The sequence below is a fragment of the Aspergillus pseudodeflectus genome (genome assembly GCF_044049435.1).
Source record: "Aspergillus pseudodeflectus strain CBS 756.74 chromosome Unknown BJX68scaffold_60, whole genome shotgun sequence".
NCBI lineage: Eukaryota > Fungi > Ascomycota > Eurotiomycetes > Eurotiales > Aspergillaceae > Aspergillus > Aspergillus pseudodeflectus.
The window spans coordinates 47,222-60,863 of record NW_027263836.1 but is presented as its reverse complement, the minus strand read 5'-3'; the positions used below and the strand labels follow the sequence as shown (position 1 = coordinate 60,863).

The 13,642-nt window shown below is 51.0% G+C and overlaps 4 protein-coding genes across 4 annotated transcripts; 2 read left to right on the top strand and 2 right to left on the bottom strand.

The window, feature by feature from the left end:
* Positions 1-973: 973 nt before the first annotated feature.
* Positions 974-3,897, bottom strand: BJX68DRAFT_181017 (uncharacterized protein). The gene is made up of 2 exons (XM_071037204.1): positions 1,991-3,897; positions 974-1,927 (listed from the first exon to the last, which is right to left on the bottom strand). Exons 1-2 carry the CDS (start codon positions 3,801-3,803, stop codon positions 1,029-1,031), a joined length of 2,712 nt encoding a protein of 903 aa, XP_070894364.1. The 5' UTR covers positions 3,804-3,897; the 3' UTR covers positions 974-1,028.
* A 1,695-nt stretch (positions 3,898-5,592) lies between these two features.
* Positions 5,593-9,852, top strand: BJX68DRAFT_245919 (uncharacterized protein). The gene is made up of 4 exons (XM_071041563.1): positions 5,593-6,081; positions 6,134-7,748; positions 7,805-7,918; positions 7,969-9,852. Exons 1-4 carry the CDS (start codon positions 5,788-5,790, stop codon positions 9,720-9,722), a joined length of 3,777 nt encoding a protein of 1,258 aa, XP_070894363.1. The 5' UTR covers positions 5,593-5,787; the 3' UTR covers positions 9,723-9,852.
* Positions 9,853-12,271, top strand: BJX68DRAFT_245916 (RXT2-like protein). Its single transcript, XM_071041562.1, has 4 exons — positions 9,853-10,202; positions 10,278-10,399; positions 10,522-10,675; positions 10,746-12,271. Exons 1-4 carry the CDS (start codon positions 10,130-10,132, stop codon positions 11,966-11,968), a joined length of 1,572 nt encoding a protein of 523 aa, XP_070894362.1. The 5' UTR covers positions 9,853-10,129; the 3' UTR covers positions 11,969-12,271.
* BJX68DRAFT_245910 (bifunctional phosphatidyl-N-methylethanolamine N-methyltransferase/phosphatidyl-N-dimethylethanolamine N-methyltransferase) lies at positions 12,272-13,625 on the bottom strand. The gene is made up of 5 exons (XM_071041561.1): positions 13,494-13,625; positions 13,394-13,433; positions 13,268-13,284; positions 12,776-13,202; positions 12,272-12,696 (listed from the first exon to the last, which is right to left on the bottom strand). Exons 1-5 carry the CDS (start codon positions 13,540-13,542, stop codon positions 12,621-12,623), a joined length of 609 nt encoding a protein of 202 aa, XP_070894361.1. The 5' UTR covers positions 13,543-13,625; the 3' UTR covers positions 12,272-12,620.
* Positions 13,626-13,642: the final 17 nt, after the last annotated feature.

Sequence of the window (13,642 nt, the reverse complement as noted above, 5' to 3'; positions counted from 1 at the left end):
AAGGTCGCAGTGTTCTGATCTCTGAGTCTCGGGGCTTCCATGAAGCGTGGGGAGAGGGACTGCTGCCCCCGAGGCGGCCCGTGCAGATGAAATTAACACAATAACCACATAGTTACTACTAATATTATTATTAATTAGCGCGCGTCCAATCAAAACGTTTACATTGTGTTCTATGAGGGAATACATTCAATAGTCCGCGAGTATAGCGAATTGGTTTGGTGCACGCCTGGCAGGGGTGCCGACACTTTTGGAGGATAGGGCTTAGGCACACGAAGATAGAGGGACGCTTGAGTTTTGAGTTTAAATGCATGTTCTGACGTTACCTTGGAATGCTTGAGAAACTCTAAGCCTTCCGAGGCTTGCTTAATGATGTTGTGAGCCCAAACGCCCTGTGCCTGAGGCTTCTACAATAAATGTATACTCCAGGCTAAATCCTCCTCTCCCACTAGGGCGTACTCTTGATCCCCTTCAGCTGACAAAGGAAACTATCCAATAATAGTCTTGTGCTCTCTGCTCCGAGATGCCGGTGCTGGCAGTTCGTCAGCCCTTTGAAAGTCAATTTACATGTGTGAGCAAGAAAATGGCGATACAATAGGAGGAGTGGTCACATTGAATCTTCACAGGGACTGTATCGAACTTTTGTCTATTATGAATTAGATTATCAAGTGGCTATGCTATGTTATGCTTCGCGGCTATAATCAATGGTATCGTGATCGGATATAAGGAAAACAGGCAAGACATCAGGGGTATAAGGGATTTGGAAGATATATATAAAGGAGAGGATCAAGGAAGTCAATTCCTAGAACAAAGATGGAGAATCTCCATCATGGTGAGCAGCAACCGCAGAACCCGCAGCGGAAGAGTTCATCAAACCGAACAATTCAATATACCAGCGGTCACATTAAGGATGTCCTTGTGAGGTTCGGATATAGTCGGGATCTATCGCTGTTGATCTTCATTTCTTTGCTCTTGTTTTCGTGTCACGGCTGAAGAAGACCAGGGTGGCAGTAGCCCCGGACCGTCTCGGACTAAACGGCAATCATGGCTCCTGAGCGCGTTCCAAGAGTCGCTCTGCGTTTACCTTGAACCACCGTCATCCAGTCCTCCCATTCCTTGGCAATCTCCATGAGAACATTGCCCATCACGGTGGCAGAAGCCATCAGTCCGTGACCTTCACCCTCGAGGACTCGGACCTCGCAGCGCCGCATGGTTTGACCTAGCCACCGGACATTGTCAACCGGCACACGAGTGTCTCGACTCCCATGGTGTATCACAACATTCCGAGTGATGTCGACGTATCGGAACCCGATCTGTTGTTGTCGCTCTAAACAAACCAGCAAGTCCACGGCGGGGTTGGCGTGCGTTGTGGCGAGTTCCCAAATCTTGTGCGTCAAACGATTATCGTAGTCGGTTTGTCGTTCACGCTCTGGAGCGTCAACTGTAGTCTGGCTGGTCACGACTTGGGTCTTGCTGTCATTCAGCCTGTGAAGATCACGGGCCAGTTTTGCGCTATCCACGGACTTGAAATCCACCTTTTCAGACTGTTGAGCATCAAGAGATATAGGGTGAGAGCCGTCTTTCATGGTAGCTCGACGCTTGCTACGCCGAGGAGATTTTGGCAGACTGGACGTAAGACTTGCACTCGTGGCGCTCATGAAGCTGGAGTTGGCTATCTTGAGAAAAGAGGTCGGCAAGGCTCGGAGAATCCTATGTGAGTAAGGCACGGCGTTACTAGGCACAGGCGTCTTGTAAGAGCCAATATTGGACAACTGAGAAGGGGGGATCCACGGTGCCAATAGGTGAATACGACCGCGAATGTGTTGAGGTATCCGCAGCGCCGTAGCTAATGCATAAATGGCACCCGCAGAGTGGGCCAAGATAGAGAATTTGGTGACTTTGAGATGATTACAGACAATGGCAACGTCATCTAGAGAGTTAGTGAGATAGAAAGTTAGTTATTAACTCGTAATAAAGTAGACGGAGGGCTCACCAGGCCAGCTGAGAGGGGTCCCAGCATCAGTCACATAAGGGCCACTTTCTCCAACTCCAGGCCGATCCAACGTCACAAGTCGTAGGCCAAGAGAACGCGCCAGCTCATCATAGAAAGCCATGAGATACCTCGTTAATCCCATGCCCAGGCAGCACAGGACAACATGGCCTTTGGGATCTCCAACTTCTGAAAACGCTATAATGCGGCCACTTGTGGGGTGAAGTACCCGTTGAGTTAATTTCGGTGAGCATACATATTCAATAACAGCAATATCAATGGAGTCTGCACTTGACGGACGGTCCTCGCCAACAACCGAAGTGCGGTTGAGGGAAACCGCGCCGGACGTGGATCGTTTATGGAGCCGAGTTGCGGGTTGAGATTCCACAGAACGCCTGTATCGCAGCTTCTCTGAGGGCTCCCGACGCTCAAAGGACTGCCTCGCCGCAAACGACTGCGATGACACAATTGGAGGCCTCGAAGAAGTCAGCTGAGGACTATTTCGTGGGAACGATCGGCTTCTCCCCGTCAGTATTGCGGGAGACGGAGCACTTTCATCAATGGTCAATTCATGCTGCACGATACTATCAATAGCTTCGCTCGAGTCCAGTGGCCGTTGCACGGTTGGTGACTGTTTCGTCGGCTGCTCCGGAGTGTTGTCTGTTTCCAGTTCGCTCTTGATCCTTTGTTGCTGGTCCTTTAGCTCTTGGATTCTTTTGGTCACCTGTTCCGGCTCATTTCCGACTCCGGAGATGGCACTGTCTGTTTTCGCCTCCCTACTAGCAGTAGATGAATATCGGCTGTGGCGGCCGGTTTTCCGATGCTTCGGACTGGAGTAGCCGTGCCTTAAGGATGACTCCCGAGCAGGTATGATCCTTCCGCTTCCAATGCCTCCAGGTGTGCTTGGTGCACTTTCGCGATTGCTCTGGAGCGAGGAGCGCTCCTTTCCGGGGGGTGTGCCTATCGCATATTCCCTAGGAGTTTCAGTCCCAAATTGGCTGGGCCTTCCTTCTTCCACAACGTCGGCCATTGAATGTAGAGAGCGCAGGCTAGCGCGACTACGAGGGACGTTATGCCTCAGGCCGTCTGTATAGCTACTTGTCTTCCGTAATCGTTCGATTTGTCGGTCCTTTTCGCTGGCAAACTCGCGTGACGGTTTCCGTAATAAGCTCTTCAGACTCTTTCTCGAGCTTGTCGAATGAATGCTCGCCGCAGTTGAAAGACGTTGAGGGCCAGGTTCTGCCGTTATCGTACCAAATGTCGAGTCCTCGTATGCCGCTTGGCTTGAAGCGAATGAGCCCCTTGAGGCCGGTCTCCCGGATGAAGCAGGTCGTTCAGGGTTGAGCTTGGACTTTGACGACTTTGGAGATTTCGGAGATAGAGGCGCCCGTGCCATGCGAATAACTGGCGAGGCTGCCGCATCATCTGGATGCAGGAAAGGGCTGTGTGGCGGCTCCTCTAAGTTCTGCGCGCCATATGTCACGCCAAACCCTTGATCACTCGGCGGGCATTGATCGGAAACAGAAAGGTTTTCGGGAGGAAAATATACTGGCGAAGATGGGTTGGTTTCGGAGTCGATACGTGGGACGTTCAAGTCAAAGTGCGATTGCAGCGGGATGGAGATGGCTGAAAGCGAGGATATCAACGAGGTAATTACTTCGGGAGACGCCGGGTCAACCGATGAGCTAGAAGGATTCGGACTGCCAGAAGAATGGGAGCGTGAGCGGTCGTTTTTGCGACGTCTTGCTAGCAGGGAAGAAGACTGGATAGGGGTTTCCGCGCTGGTCACGGTAGGTTGCTGCTCGGCATGATCCATGGCGACTATTTGACCGGGGCTATGATAAGCTCTTTAGAAATACTGCCTCTCCGCCTTCAACAGGCCAGTGGACAGTCACCGACGACGATATATGCGGGAAGGCGTAGCGCAAACTTGCATGATCCAGTGAGAAGGCCAGGAATCGAGGGGAAGGACCAACTAGCTCAACGGCGTGAATCAATGATGTGATGCACCACGCGCGTGCCTGTCGAATTGAGCGCAATTGGAAGAATCCAAGGAGATTCGCAAGGGGGGGGCAAGTTCGAGTTCCCTTGCACTATGCAATTGCAAACCCCTTGCCGAAAAGGCTTCCTTTCAGATCGGGAGAAACGGGACCTAGGAGAGGAACTGGAGTGCAGATCGGGACTGGTAAAGGTCCGAATCAAGAAGAGGATAATTGGAAAAGAGAAAGCAGAGAGAGAACAAGAATCGGAAAAGCAATAAGCATTTAGCAGTTCTTAGAAACTACTAGTTGTGGGCAGCGACAGGAAAGAAACTGGGAAAGGAAGGGAAAACGTCTGAAAAAGGAGGCCGTCGAGAATCGAGTAAAGATATGCACAGGAGAAAAAGCTCAATGAGGGGCAAAGGCAAATATCTATAATCAAATGATCGGATGAAGAACGCGATGTCGTGGAGGGGTGACAAGAAGTTCAGAAGAAAGAGAGAAAAGCAGCAGGAGAAGACATGAAGCACCTTGTCCCATTCGCGAGTGCCCCCAGGGAAGATATTATTATGATTCTTCTTCGCAGTACGGAGTAAGGAGAAAAGATCCCTTGGGAGGGTCACTTTTAAGGATTCAGAAATTCTCGAATCAGGGCTGCTTCTGCGTTCTGAGTGACCCCCAAAGACCCACTGACCCATTCCCAAAGCTGAACGCTTGCCTCCTACACCTCCACACGGTTCGCAGATCCAAATTTGAGGACGTGCGACTGTCTCAGGATTTTGACTCGAGTTCAGCTTCCCAATCAGCGAGCGGGATTGATTATCACGGCTCTGAACGAATGTCATCATCTGGCAGTTGACCAGGCACATTGGCCGGCTCATGTCCCTGTGATCACAGCGGATGGATTCTTGCGGCGGCTTTTCCACTCCACTGGGGCCATCCCCTAAAGCCCTACTTGTTTCAAAATAAAGCATTCCCGCTTCCACCGGGGGCAGCAAACATAATACTATGGAATCAGCCCTGCCCCTTCAGGCTTCTCAAGAATACAACGTAGTCAACATAGAGCATCAGATGACACGGGATAGAGAAATCAGATCATCGCGCGCGATTGTCCGCCAACCGTCCTAACCTCCTTTCGTTTAGTACCTCGTGCGTGGAGTAAAGCTTCGATATCTGCAGAAGGATTTATATTGGCTCATGCAGTTCAGCTGCGCCTTATGCACGCTTGTTTCCATCCATAGTCGTGCTAAGCCTAGAATTACGGATGCTCCAGAATAATCACAATGAGTCTGTTTGACCTTCCGTATGTCAATGACAGCGACTATTCCGATCTGCTAGGTGGGTTGAAAATAAGCCGGGGCCGGTACTACAACACAAAATCTAGTACTACTCCGGAGTATATACACGCACCAGAGCACAACAGTTTTGGGCTTCTACAATTACCAAGACCAAACTTAATGAAAGTTATGATGAGAGGCTTGAACGGGTATAGTCTGAGCATGTTTGTCGATTCACTGACACTTCGTGATTTGAAAAGTGAAGATCAAATGGAGAGAGAGACGAGGCCGGGCGGCGGCAGCTCGGGAGCTGTCCTGTGTCCGCGGCTTGGCAAAACACTTGGCCCGAGTGACCACGACCCCGCGCTTCTCTCCACGGAGGACAACATCAGGTGTCTCCGGTGTACGCGACGAGCTTTTTTGCACGTCTTGAAATACCCAGGATCCGTGTACCAGTCAAGAGCTAGCCCTAGTGGTTGTGCTAGGCATTGTCAACTCGAGATATGCGGTGACCGACAGCTGTTATAAGCAACCCTGGTCCGCCATGGACGCCTATCCCCAACATTACGTCGCGCACAACCTTCCATTTGTTCTGCTTTCCGGCCTTGAAACCCACGAGTCACCAGGAGATCCGAAGACGGAGGAGATAGCCTATCCTTTGCTGAAAGAGAATGGGTTCACGATAGAGTCGGATTTTCCACCCCTGGACGGGCCAAGTGCAGAGGAATTGCGGAGTTTGTTCCTCAATGAGAATGCGTCGCGGAATCCTTGGGATCCTTGGGATCATCTAGGGGCCGATAGCTCAAAGGTTAAATACAAAATAAAGTCTGTTGGGCGGGTATGTGAAACGCACTTCATATCTTTCTATGGGCAACCTGACACGCTCATAGGATTACAGACTTCCGCCACGAAAGGCGAAACCACCTCCTACCTCCCCGCCCACGAGCCCGACAGATGATCGAAACCATGACATACAACATGGGGCTTCGGTCATTCTCCATTCGCCCATCTCCCCGTTGACGCCTAGCTCACCGACGTTTCCGGACGGTATAATGACGCCTCTATGGACCGCAAAGCACCAAGACCTCGTTCCGGCCGCGGTAGTCAATTTCTATCCCTTTTGCCTGGACCCGAACATGAGCTCTTTGCGTGACAATCAATTGAAGATCGAAATCAATGGACTCAAGAAACAATGGTCGGACTCCGGCTATAAAACTCGATTTGTTGTCGTTCTCTTGTCGGACCAAGTCCAAGGTCCGGACTTAGGAGACGTAGATGATCGGATAATGGGCATTCGAAGATCAACCAATTTGGATCAGAAATCGATATTCTTGCTTCCACCCGACGTGACTCTGGAAGAGCTGAGAGAGTTTACAAAGTCACTTTTGTCCGTCTTGCATCCATCACTGATGGAGTACTATCGTGATTTATCCAAGCACGCCCGGAGGAAAAGGAATAGGAGCAGTATCCCACCCCCGACGGCACCTCCAACGAGCACATCTCAAACGCTGTCTCTCCAAGGGTGGAATACCCGCTACGAATTCAAAATGGGGATTTTTGCGGAATTTCGGCGGGAGATAGACGCCGCCCTCAAAAACTACGAGAATGCTTACGAGACTTTATTCGGACAAGAGGTTTTTGAGAACATTGCCGGATGGGATCCCAAATTTAATGACGCCCGCCTCCTAGCTGATGCGCTTGCCATACGGATAATCCGCTACCTACTGCTTACCGGACAAACGACTTCTGCAGTAAGATTCTGGGTAAATCACCGAAGATGCTCCCAGGATATTGTCAACAGGCGAGGGAAAGGCACGAGAAATTATGGGTGGGAAGCTTGGGAGGGTAGATGGTCGACCGTGATGGCTCAACTCGTTCATCAAGCGGAGGTCCCTCATTTGACGTCTGTAGGAATCTCGCAAGCTCAATTCAACGAGCACAATTCCATCTTCGTTCCGCGCGAAAAGACCTCCCTTCCAGGAAATGAGGTAGCGCCGTGGGAGCAACTTCACCATGAGGGTTATTGGCTGTATCGTTCAGCTAAACACACAATGTACCGGAGAACTTTAGCGGAGCAGATCCCGCCAGAAGACCGCACACCGCCAGGTCAATCACCTGCGTCTCAAATAGCTAGTAAAGCTTACCTTTACGACACATACCTTGCACCGGAAACCCACCTCGAGGCACCGCAGTCAGGGACGGGTGGATTCGATCACTCCTCACTGATTCTAAGTACACTCAACGCGGCATTGAGCGAGTTCTCGAAGCGGAGTCAAGTACGGATGACGGAGAGCCTCACTTTGGAGATTGCTGAAGAATACATGCGACTAGGTTCTTGGCAAGAGGCTTATAATATTCTTCGTCCACTCTGGACGACCCTGACCTGGCGTCGTTCGGGATGGTGGGGGCTTATGGAGAAGTTTGCCTGGGCCTTGAGAGGAAGTGCTGCACATATCGGAGATTGCGAAGCAGTTTTACGTGTTGATTGGGAATTGTTAAGTTGCGGTAGGCCTGTATCCCTAATAACGGCAACAGAATTATGGCAGTCTAACGTTTATTAGCATTTACGCCTCGATCTGGGTGGAAATACGACATTCACCAGAGCCTCGCATCCATTCCATCAACAATGCCAAAACCATCTATTGTGGTCAAGGCAGAGGATGTCGTACCAACTAGTGAGTCATCATCTAGCGAGCCGGGAGGTCGCCAACTAACCAGTACATAGTCACCGCAACATTTATCTTTCAGAAAGCCGAGGGAAACGTCGGTGAGCCTTTGCATGGCCAACTAATATTGTCATCTTGTACTCAACAACCGTCTGCTCCAATCAAGTTTGCAGAGCTCAAACTTGCCTTTGAAGGCTGTCTACGGCCGATTCGGTTGCAATCAGATGAGAATGAAGATGCCGATACAGTCACCCGCTGCGTCATATCGTCGCCTTCTCTGCGTGATCCGAGTGTTCTATCTGACTCCTCGGTCCTTCAATCGCCCACTAGTGGATTAGCTGCACTTACAGGTATTGCAGATCTGACTCTGGGGCCTTCCCAGACCAAAATATACAACCTGACGTGTATTCCCCGAGAAGCTGGAGAGTGCCGCGTGGCTTCAGTGGCTCTTTTAATCGAGGAAGAGAAATTCGATCTTACTTATGCCATCTCAGATACTGTCCAGCACGAAGCTTTCTGGTGGCAGCAAAACCCAAAGGGTGCAGTTCGAAGAAGAATCGGCAAAGGGCGTGATATCAATCGCTGCAAAATTCTACCAAAGCCACCCAAGATACGAATCACTGTTCCAAATATCAGAAACACCTACTACACGAGCGAGCGTATCGTTCTTGAACTCGTGGTCCATAATGAAGAAGACGAGGCAGCCGATGTTCTTGCTGAATCGAGGCTCTTTGGCCGCCCTGGTTCTACGGCGAAGATTGCGTGGCTGGAAGATGAAAACTCTTCAGAGGCATCTTTGAAATCTGGGTCGAGTACCCCAGTAGGGGACGTGTCCCACTTTATAAAAAAGCCAGTTGGGGTCATGGAAAGCTCTTCCCACCGTGAACTGGCGATTGTCCTTGCCAATACCGAGGAGAGCTTCGAGTATGAGCTGGAAATATCTGCAGTGTATAACCTCGTCTCAGATGTCCAAACGCCAATAATCGCCACTACACGGTTGACTGTCTCTATCGTCCGGCCATTTGAAGCGAATTATGAATTCCTTGCACGCCTTCACCCAGACCCGTGGCCAGATTTTTTCACAGTTGACGATGACTTGATTGGACCGCCAGAAACTGCAAAACCCGGAGGGTTGGCCCAAAAATGGTGTCTTGACACGAAAGTGGTTTCATTCGCCCGCGAGCCTCTGGTCATTGAGCAAATGTCTCTTGTGCTGCTGAATCTGAGCGGAGGGGCCACTTCTCAGATTGGCTCCGAGGTTCTTGTCAGCCCAGAAGCGTCAGTGATTGGCCCCGAAGAACTCCGTCAATCGAACTTTACCCTGGATATCCAGAAGAGCGTCCTAGGCGATCGACGCCCCACGTCAATAAACCTCGCATTGGAGATCCAGTGGCGGAGGAGTGAGACTGGTGGAAGCACGACGACGACGACACTCGCGATTCCGCGGTTTGTCATACCTGCCGGCGAGCCTCGCGTTCTCGCTTCCGCCATGCCCTCTAATAAGCTTCCTGGATTAATACACATGGAGTATACACTGGAAAATCCGTCGCTGCATTTTCTCACATTCAACTTGACCATGGAAGGCAGCGAGCATTTTGCTTTCAGCGGCCCGAAGGCAATGGTGGTTCAATTAGCCCCCGTAAGCCGCCACACGGTCCGATACAACTTGATGGCCTACAAGCGAGGCCTCTGGATACAGCCGCAGCTCCTTGTGGTGGATGCATACTTTAACAAGACGCTGCGAGTGCTTCCTACGGAGGAGATGCGATCAGATAAGAAGGGAATTCTGGTATGGGTTGATGTGGACGAATAGATCTCAACGTCTACTAGCTTAATGATATAGAGGGTACGCATACTAAAACTGATGAGGATGAAATATGCATGGACAAATATCACGTGGCATAACTTATCCTTATCATGCAATTCACAAGCGGACTAGCGCCAGCGATCGGAAGAGCGCCCGCAGCTTTCCCATTTCGTTAGGCGGAGAGCGACTGGAGAGGCCGAGCCAGGTTGAGGGAGACTCATCTACTCCTCTGCTGCCTCTCCATCACCTGGGTTCGAGGTAATTTCCTGATAATAATCACAGTCGCAACTCCATACCTCTCAATAACACCGCTTTTGCCGCTCTTTTCACCCTGAAAATCTCGAAGTTCAGCTCCTTTCCACTCCCGCGCCTTGTCTCTGCTCCTGTTCCATCCTTTCCTCTCTTCCAGAGCCATGGCGGCGCAGGCAGCCTTAATTGCCGATACCATCGTGGGGATGAAGCGGGCCCTCCGCAATGAGAACGACTGTACCGCTATCCTTTTCCGAATTTGTATATTTTGTGATTCCGCCCCGCGCATTCTCTAACTTGAGCTCGTTACAGATTCGGGACCCGATGATCCAATCAGCCAACCTACGAATAGAGGCAACAAGCTCCGATCAAATGCGAGATTCGTGAGAGAGGGTGCTATGGGCTATGTGAATTCCGAGGCCCTTTATAAGCAGGTATGATAGAACCAACGTAGCGCTTGCTGCAATATCCTCATTCATTCGCGCTTAGCTTCCTTCTGGGTGCACCGAGCTTGTAAACGTGCAGGTAATTAACAGATGTTTGGCTTTTTATACAGAAAATCGAACATGCTGGGTATACCCGCTACATTCTTCAGCAAAACCCTGTGCGCTACGACTCGGAAGGGGACGAGCTTGATGAAGACGATGAAGATTCGGAGGCTGATGCTGCCGTCGCGGAGGAGAATCCCTTTTCTGAGATCGCCTTGGAACGTGCGTCGCAATTATGTTGTACGACATATCACTGGTCCCACCTTCAGCTAACTTGTGCTTGTTAATTCAGATTTCCTTTGCCCGCTGAAACATCCGTCTGAGCTCCCCACTCATCCTTCCCTATCGCACGCCTATACCTCTAAGGCTCTCTCAAACATGACGCAGGCAATCGAAGCCAAACTACGCCAAGAACGAGCATTACTGTGGCGCGCTAGAAATCTGCACCGGCAGTTCCTTGGGGATGGTTCCTGGGCGCCGTGCGGCGTCTTTGAGTCCCCTGAAGATAGATGGATTTTTGAGCCGCGAATAGCCAGCACAGGAGACAGTTCTCCGTTACCGTCCTATGAGACCAATGGTATTGCCGCATCCGCTGAAACAGCATCAAGTCACTCAAAAGACAGCGCGCAGCAGCCCCCAAAACTCACGGATACTTCCAAAAGACGTGACTCTGCGCCAGAAGAAGAATTGATTGGAACCACGAACGACGTTGAAATGGCAAGCTTGCCGGATGGGAGAGCAGAGGATGAGCCACATGATTCCAATACTGGCCACCCCAGAGCGCCAAAATCCGAAGAAGTTGATACATTCGTCGGGGACCTTCCACAGCACTTGGAAAATGGAGAGAGCGGTGCCAAGGTTAATGGTAGCAAATCAGATAATCCGCATGACGGAGCTCGTGCGTCAGATGCAGATGTGCCAATGGATCAGGATGAAAGACAAATCGGCGAGCCAGATAAAGAACACAAGAACAAGCAGGGCGGAGACGAAGACGTGGATGAGGACGTTGAAATGCAAAACGGATCGCCGCCGGAACCTCCAAGGCGTATGACGACTCGAGCACAAGCCAATGCTGGCCAGCCGCAGGATCACGATTCTGGGCGCGATTCACCGTCCGTGTCCAGCGAAACACTCAGCTCCCTTCCTACGCCTCACCCCCTCTATCTTGTATCAGATTCAGTGCGGCCAGATGCCGACTTTGGCCTGCCACCCAGTGAAGCTGAAGACACCCGCCGACTACTCTGGTCGTACGTCCAGAAACAAGAGGAAACGGTACGCGGTTTCGAACACATGCTAGAGTCCCTCCTACGGGCATGCCGGATGAAAGAGGACGTCTTTGAATGGTGTAAAGCAGAAGGCCATGTTGGCGAGTTGAGCGACGGAGAAGACTGGTATGACCGTGAGAAATGGGGCCTTGCCGAAGGAGAGGACCTCAAGAAGGGCGCAGACGAAGATGAGATCGAGCCGGTCGAGGAGAGCCGGTCGAATAAAAGGGGTAGGGGTCGTCGCGCATAAGCCAGTCCATTATTGTTGGCGTCTGGCCTGCTTATGCACTCTTCCTTTGTACCATGCACTTGCGTGCATCTGTGTTCTTACTGTATAGATTTCATAGCGTGGAGTTGGCGGGCTTGTTTTTCGGAGTCCTGTTTCCGGAATTTTTGCTTGAAGGATTCTGTATCATTCAAAGGTTGATGACATTTAGGCGCTCTCCTACATATCACTATATGTTCGAACATTGGGGATTGGTTTAGGTGTTTTGGGTGATAAAATGATATCCATTCTTGCTTGTGCTCAATTGCTCTTTCAATATATGGATCAGTGAACAATTAAAATCAAATTACTTTTCAGCCTTTTCTATGGGTACTTCTCTTTCTATGAAGGTAGTGTAGTGATTCATCGAACCACTCGAGGTACGCCCTCTCTTGTAGTAGCCTCTTCAATGCTCGCTTCTCCGCTTTTAATTGATGTTGAAGAGCACTCAGTATCGCCTGTCGTTCTGGTCTATCCGACATCCAGGCTTCCTTCTCCTGTCTGCATTATGCTCGCAGCGCCATCTATGGATGTTGAATACCCATTATCACTTCTTCTGGACCCTCTCCTTACCACCACAGTAGTCCATTGGCTCGCAACTGCTCTTTGACTGGATGCGAGCACTGGATTCAGGAGCTTACTGCTTCTTTCCACCCTGCTTGGATTTGGCGCGCTCGCGTTCCCGTTTCGCGTAGATCTCAGCGGTAAAGGGGCTACAGAGGGAACAGTTAGCGGGGTCTGCCTATGTAGGATACACGCCTAGGAAGCGTGGTATCAGAACGCGAGACTTACTCCTCCCACTTGAGTGCAAACCAGTACAGGACAAACACCATGGCGCTAAGAAGCACACCGGCAACTTTGCCCTTATACAGGGCAACGCCGAGGAAGTTCAAGGTGCTACCCCAGTACATCGGGGAGCCCGTAACGTTAAACGGGAAGCCCGTGACAGGCGCGTCCATGAGGATACCAAAGTAGTCACCGAGGTAGGTTCCCGTCACGCCGAGGGCATACATGCTTGAGAGGACGAGAACTGAGCCCACGACAAAAAGGGCGCCGCCGAGGACGGGTTGGTGCACTGGGGCATAGTAGGGCTGGTCTTCCAAGGCCAGTTGGTAGATGTGGTCGCGTAGGACTCCTAAGGAGAAGATGGTCACGGCGAGAAAGTAGCAGCCGTAGTAGGGGCTGCCGAAGATACGGGTGAGGAAGTGGCTCCGGTACTCTACGGGGGTTTTGTGGGTTAGATGATGGTCGCGTTGGGGTTTGCAGGTGATAGGGTGTAGTTACCGGCACGGGCAACGATGCTGAGGTCCGCCGGGGCGGAGAGGTTAGCATAGAGACTATTTATAGGGCAACTTGGATATGATATGGTTGACGCTCAATTTTGGAGGCTGTACGTGCGAGAATACTCACTTCCAGAAGATTGGGTTGAAGGCAATGGACAGCGCAGCGTCTAGAATTTGTGGTGTTGAGTGTCACATGCAAAAAGTGTTCCGGGCCTATGTTAACTTACATTTGAGCGTGTCCTGAGAGAAATCCACGAAGTCGGTGAGAGACGCCATGGCTGCAGGTATCAAGGCCAAAGGAGGCGGTTCGAGGTTGAGTGAAAGTAAAGCGGGGGGAAGCAGGTGGAGGAGAGGAAACCGTGGAGGTCAAAAGATG

Coding starts and splice junctions, on each gene's coding strand:
- BJX68DRAFT_245916 (XM_071041562.1), top strand. CDS start 10,130: ATGGCGGCGCAGGCAGCCTTAATTGCCGATACCATCGTGGGGATGAAG. Junction 10,203..10,277: donor CCTCCGCAATGAGAACGACT/GTACCGCTATCC, acceptor AGCTCGTTACAG/ATTCGGGACCCGATGATCCA. Junction 10,400..10,521: donor CCGAGGCCCTTTATAAGCAG/GTATGATAGAAC, acceptor CTTTTTATACAG/AAAATCGAACATGCTGGGTA.
- BJX68DRAFT_245910 (XM_071041561.1), bottom strand. CDS start 13,542: ATGGCGTCTCTCACCGACTTCGTGGATTTCTCTCAGGACACGCTCAAA. Junction 13,434..13,493: donor CTCTCAGGACACGCTCAAAT/GTAAGTTAACAT, acceptor CACAAATTCTAG/ACGCTGCGCTGTCCATTGCC. Junction 12,697..12,775: donor TTTGCACTCAAGTGGGAGGA/GTAAGTCTCGCG, acceptor TTCCCTCTGTAG/CCCCTTTACCGCTGAGATCT.
- BJX68DRAFT_181017 (XM_071037204.1), bottom strand. CDS start 3,803: ATGGATCATGCCGAGCAGCAACCTACCGTGACCAGCGCGGAAACCCCT. Junction 1,928..1,990: donor GACCCCTCTCAGCTGGCCTG/GTGAGCCCTCCG, acceptor CTAACTCTCTAG/ATGACGTTGCCATTGTCTGT.
- BJX68DRAFT_245919 (XM_071041563.1), top strand. CDS start 5,788: ATGGACGCCTATCCCCAACATTACGTCGCGCACAACCTTCCATTTGTT. Junction 7,749..7,804: donor TTGGGAATTGTTAAGTTGCG/GTAGGCCTGTAT, acceptor AACGTTTATTAG/CATTTACGCCTCGATCTGGG. Junction 7,919..7,968: donor AGAGGATGTCGTACCAACTA/GTGAGTCATCAT, acceptor ACCAGTACATAG/TCACCGCAACATTTATCTTT.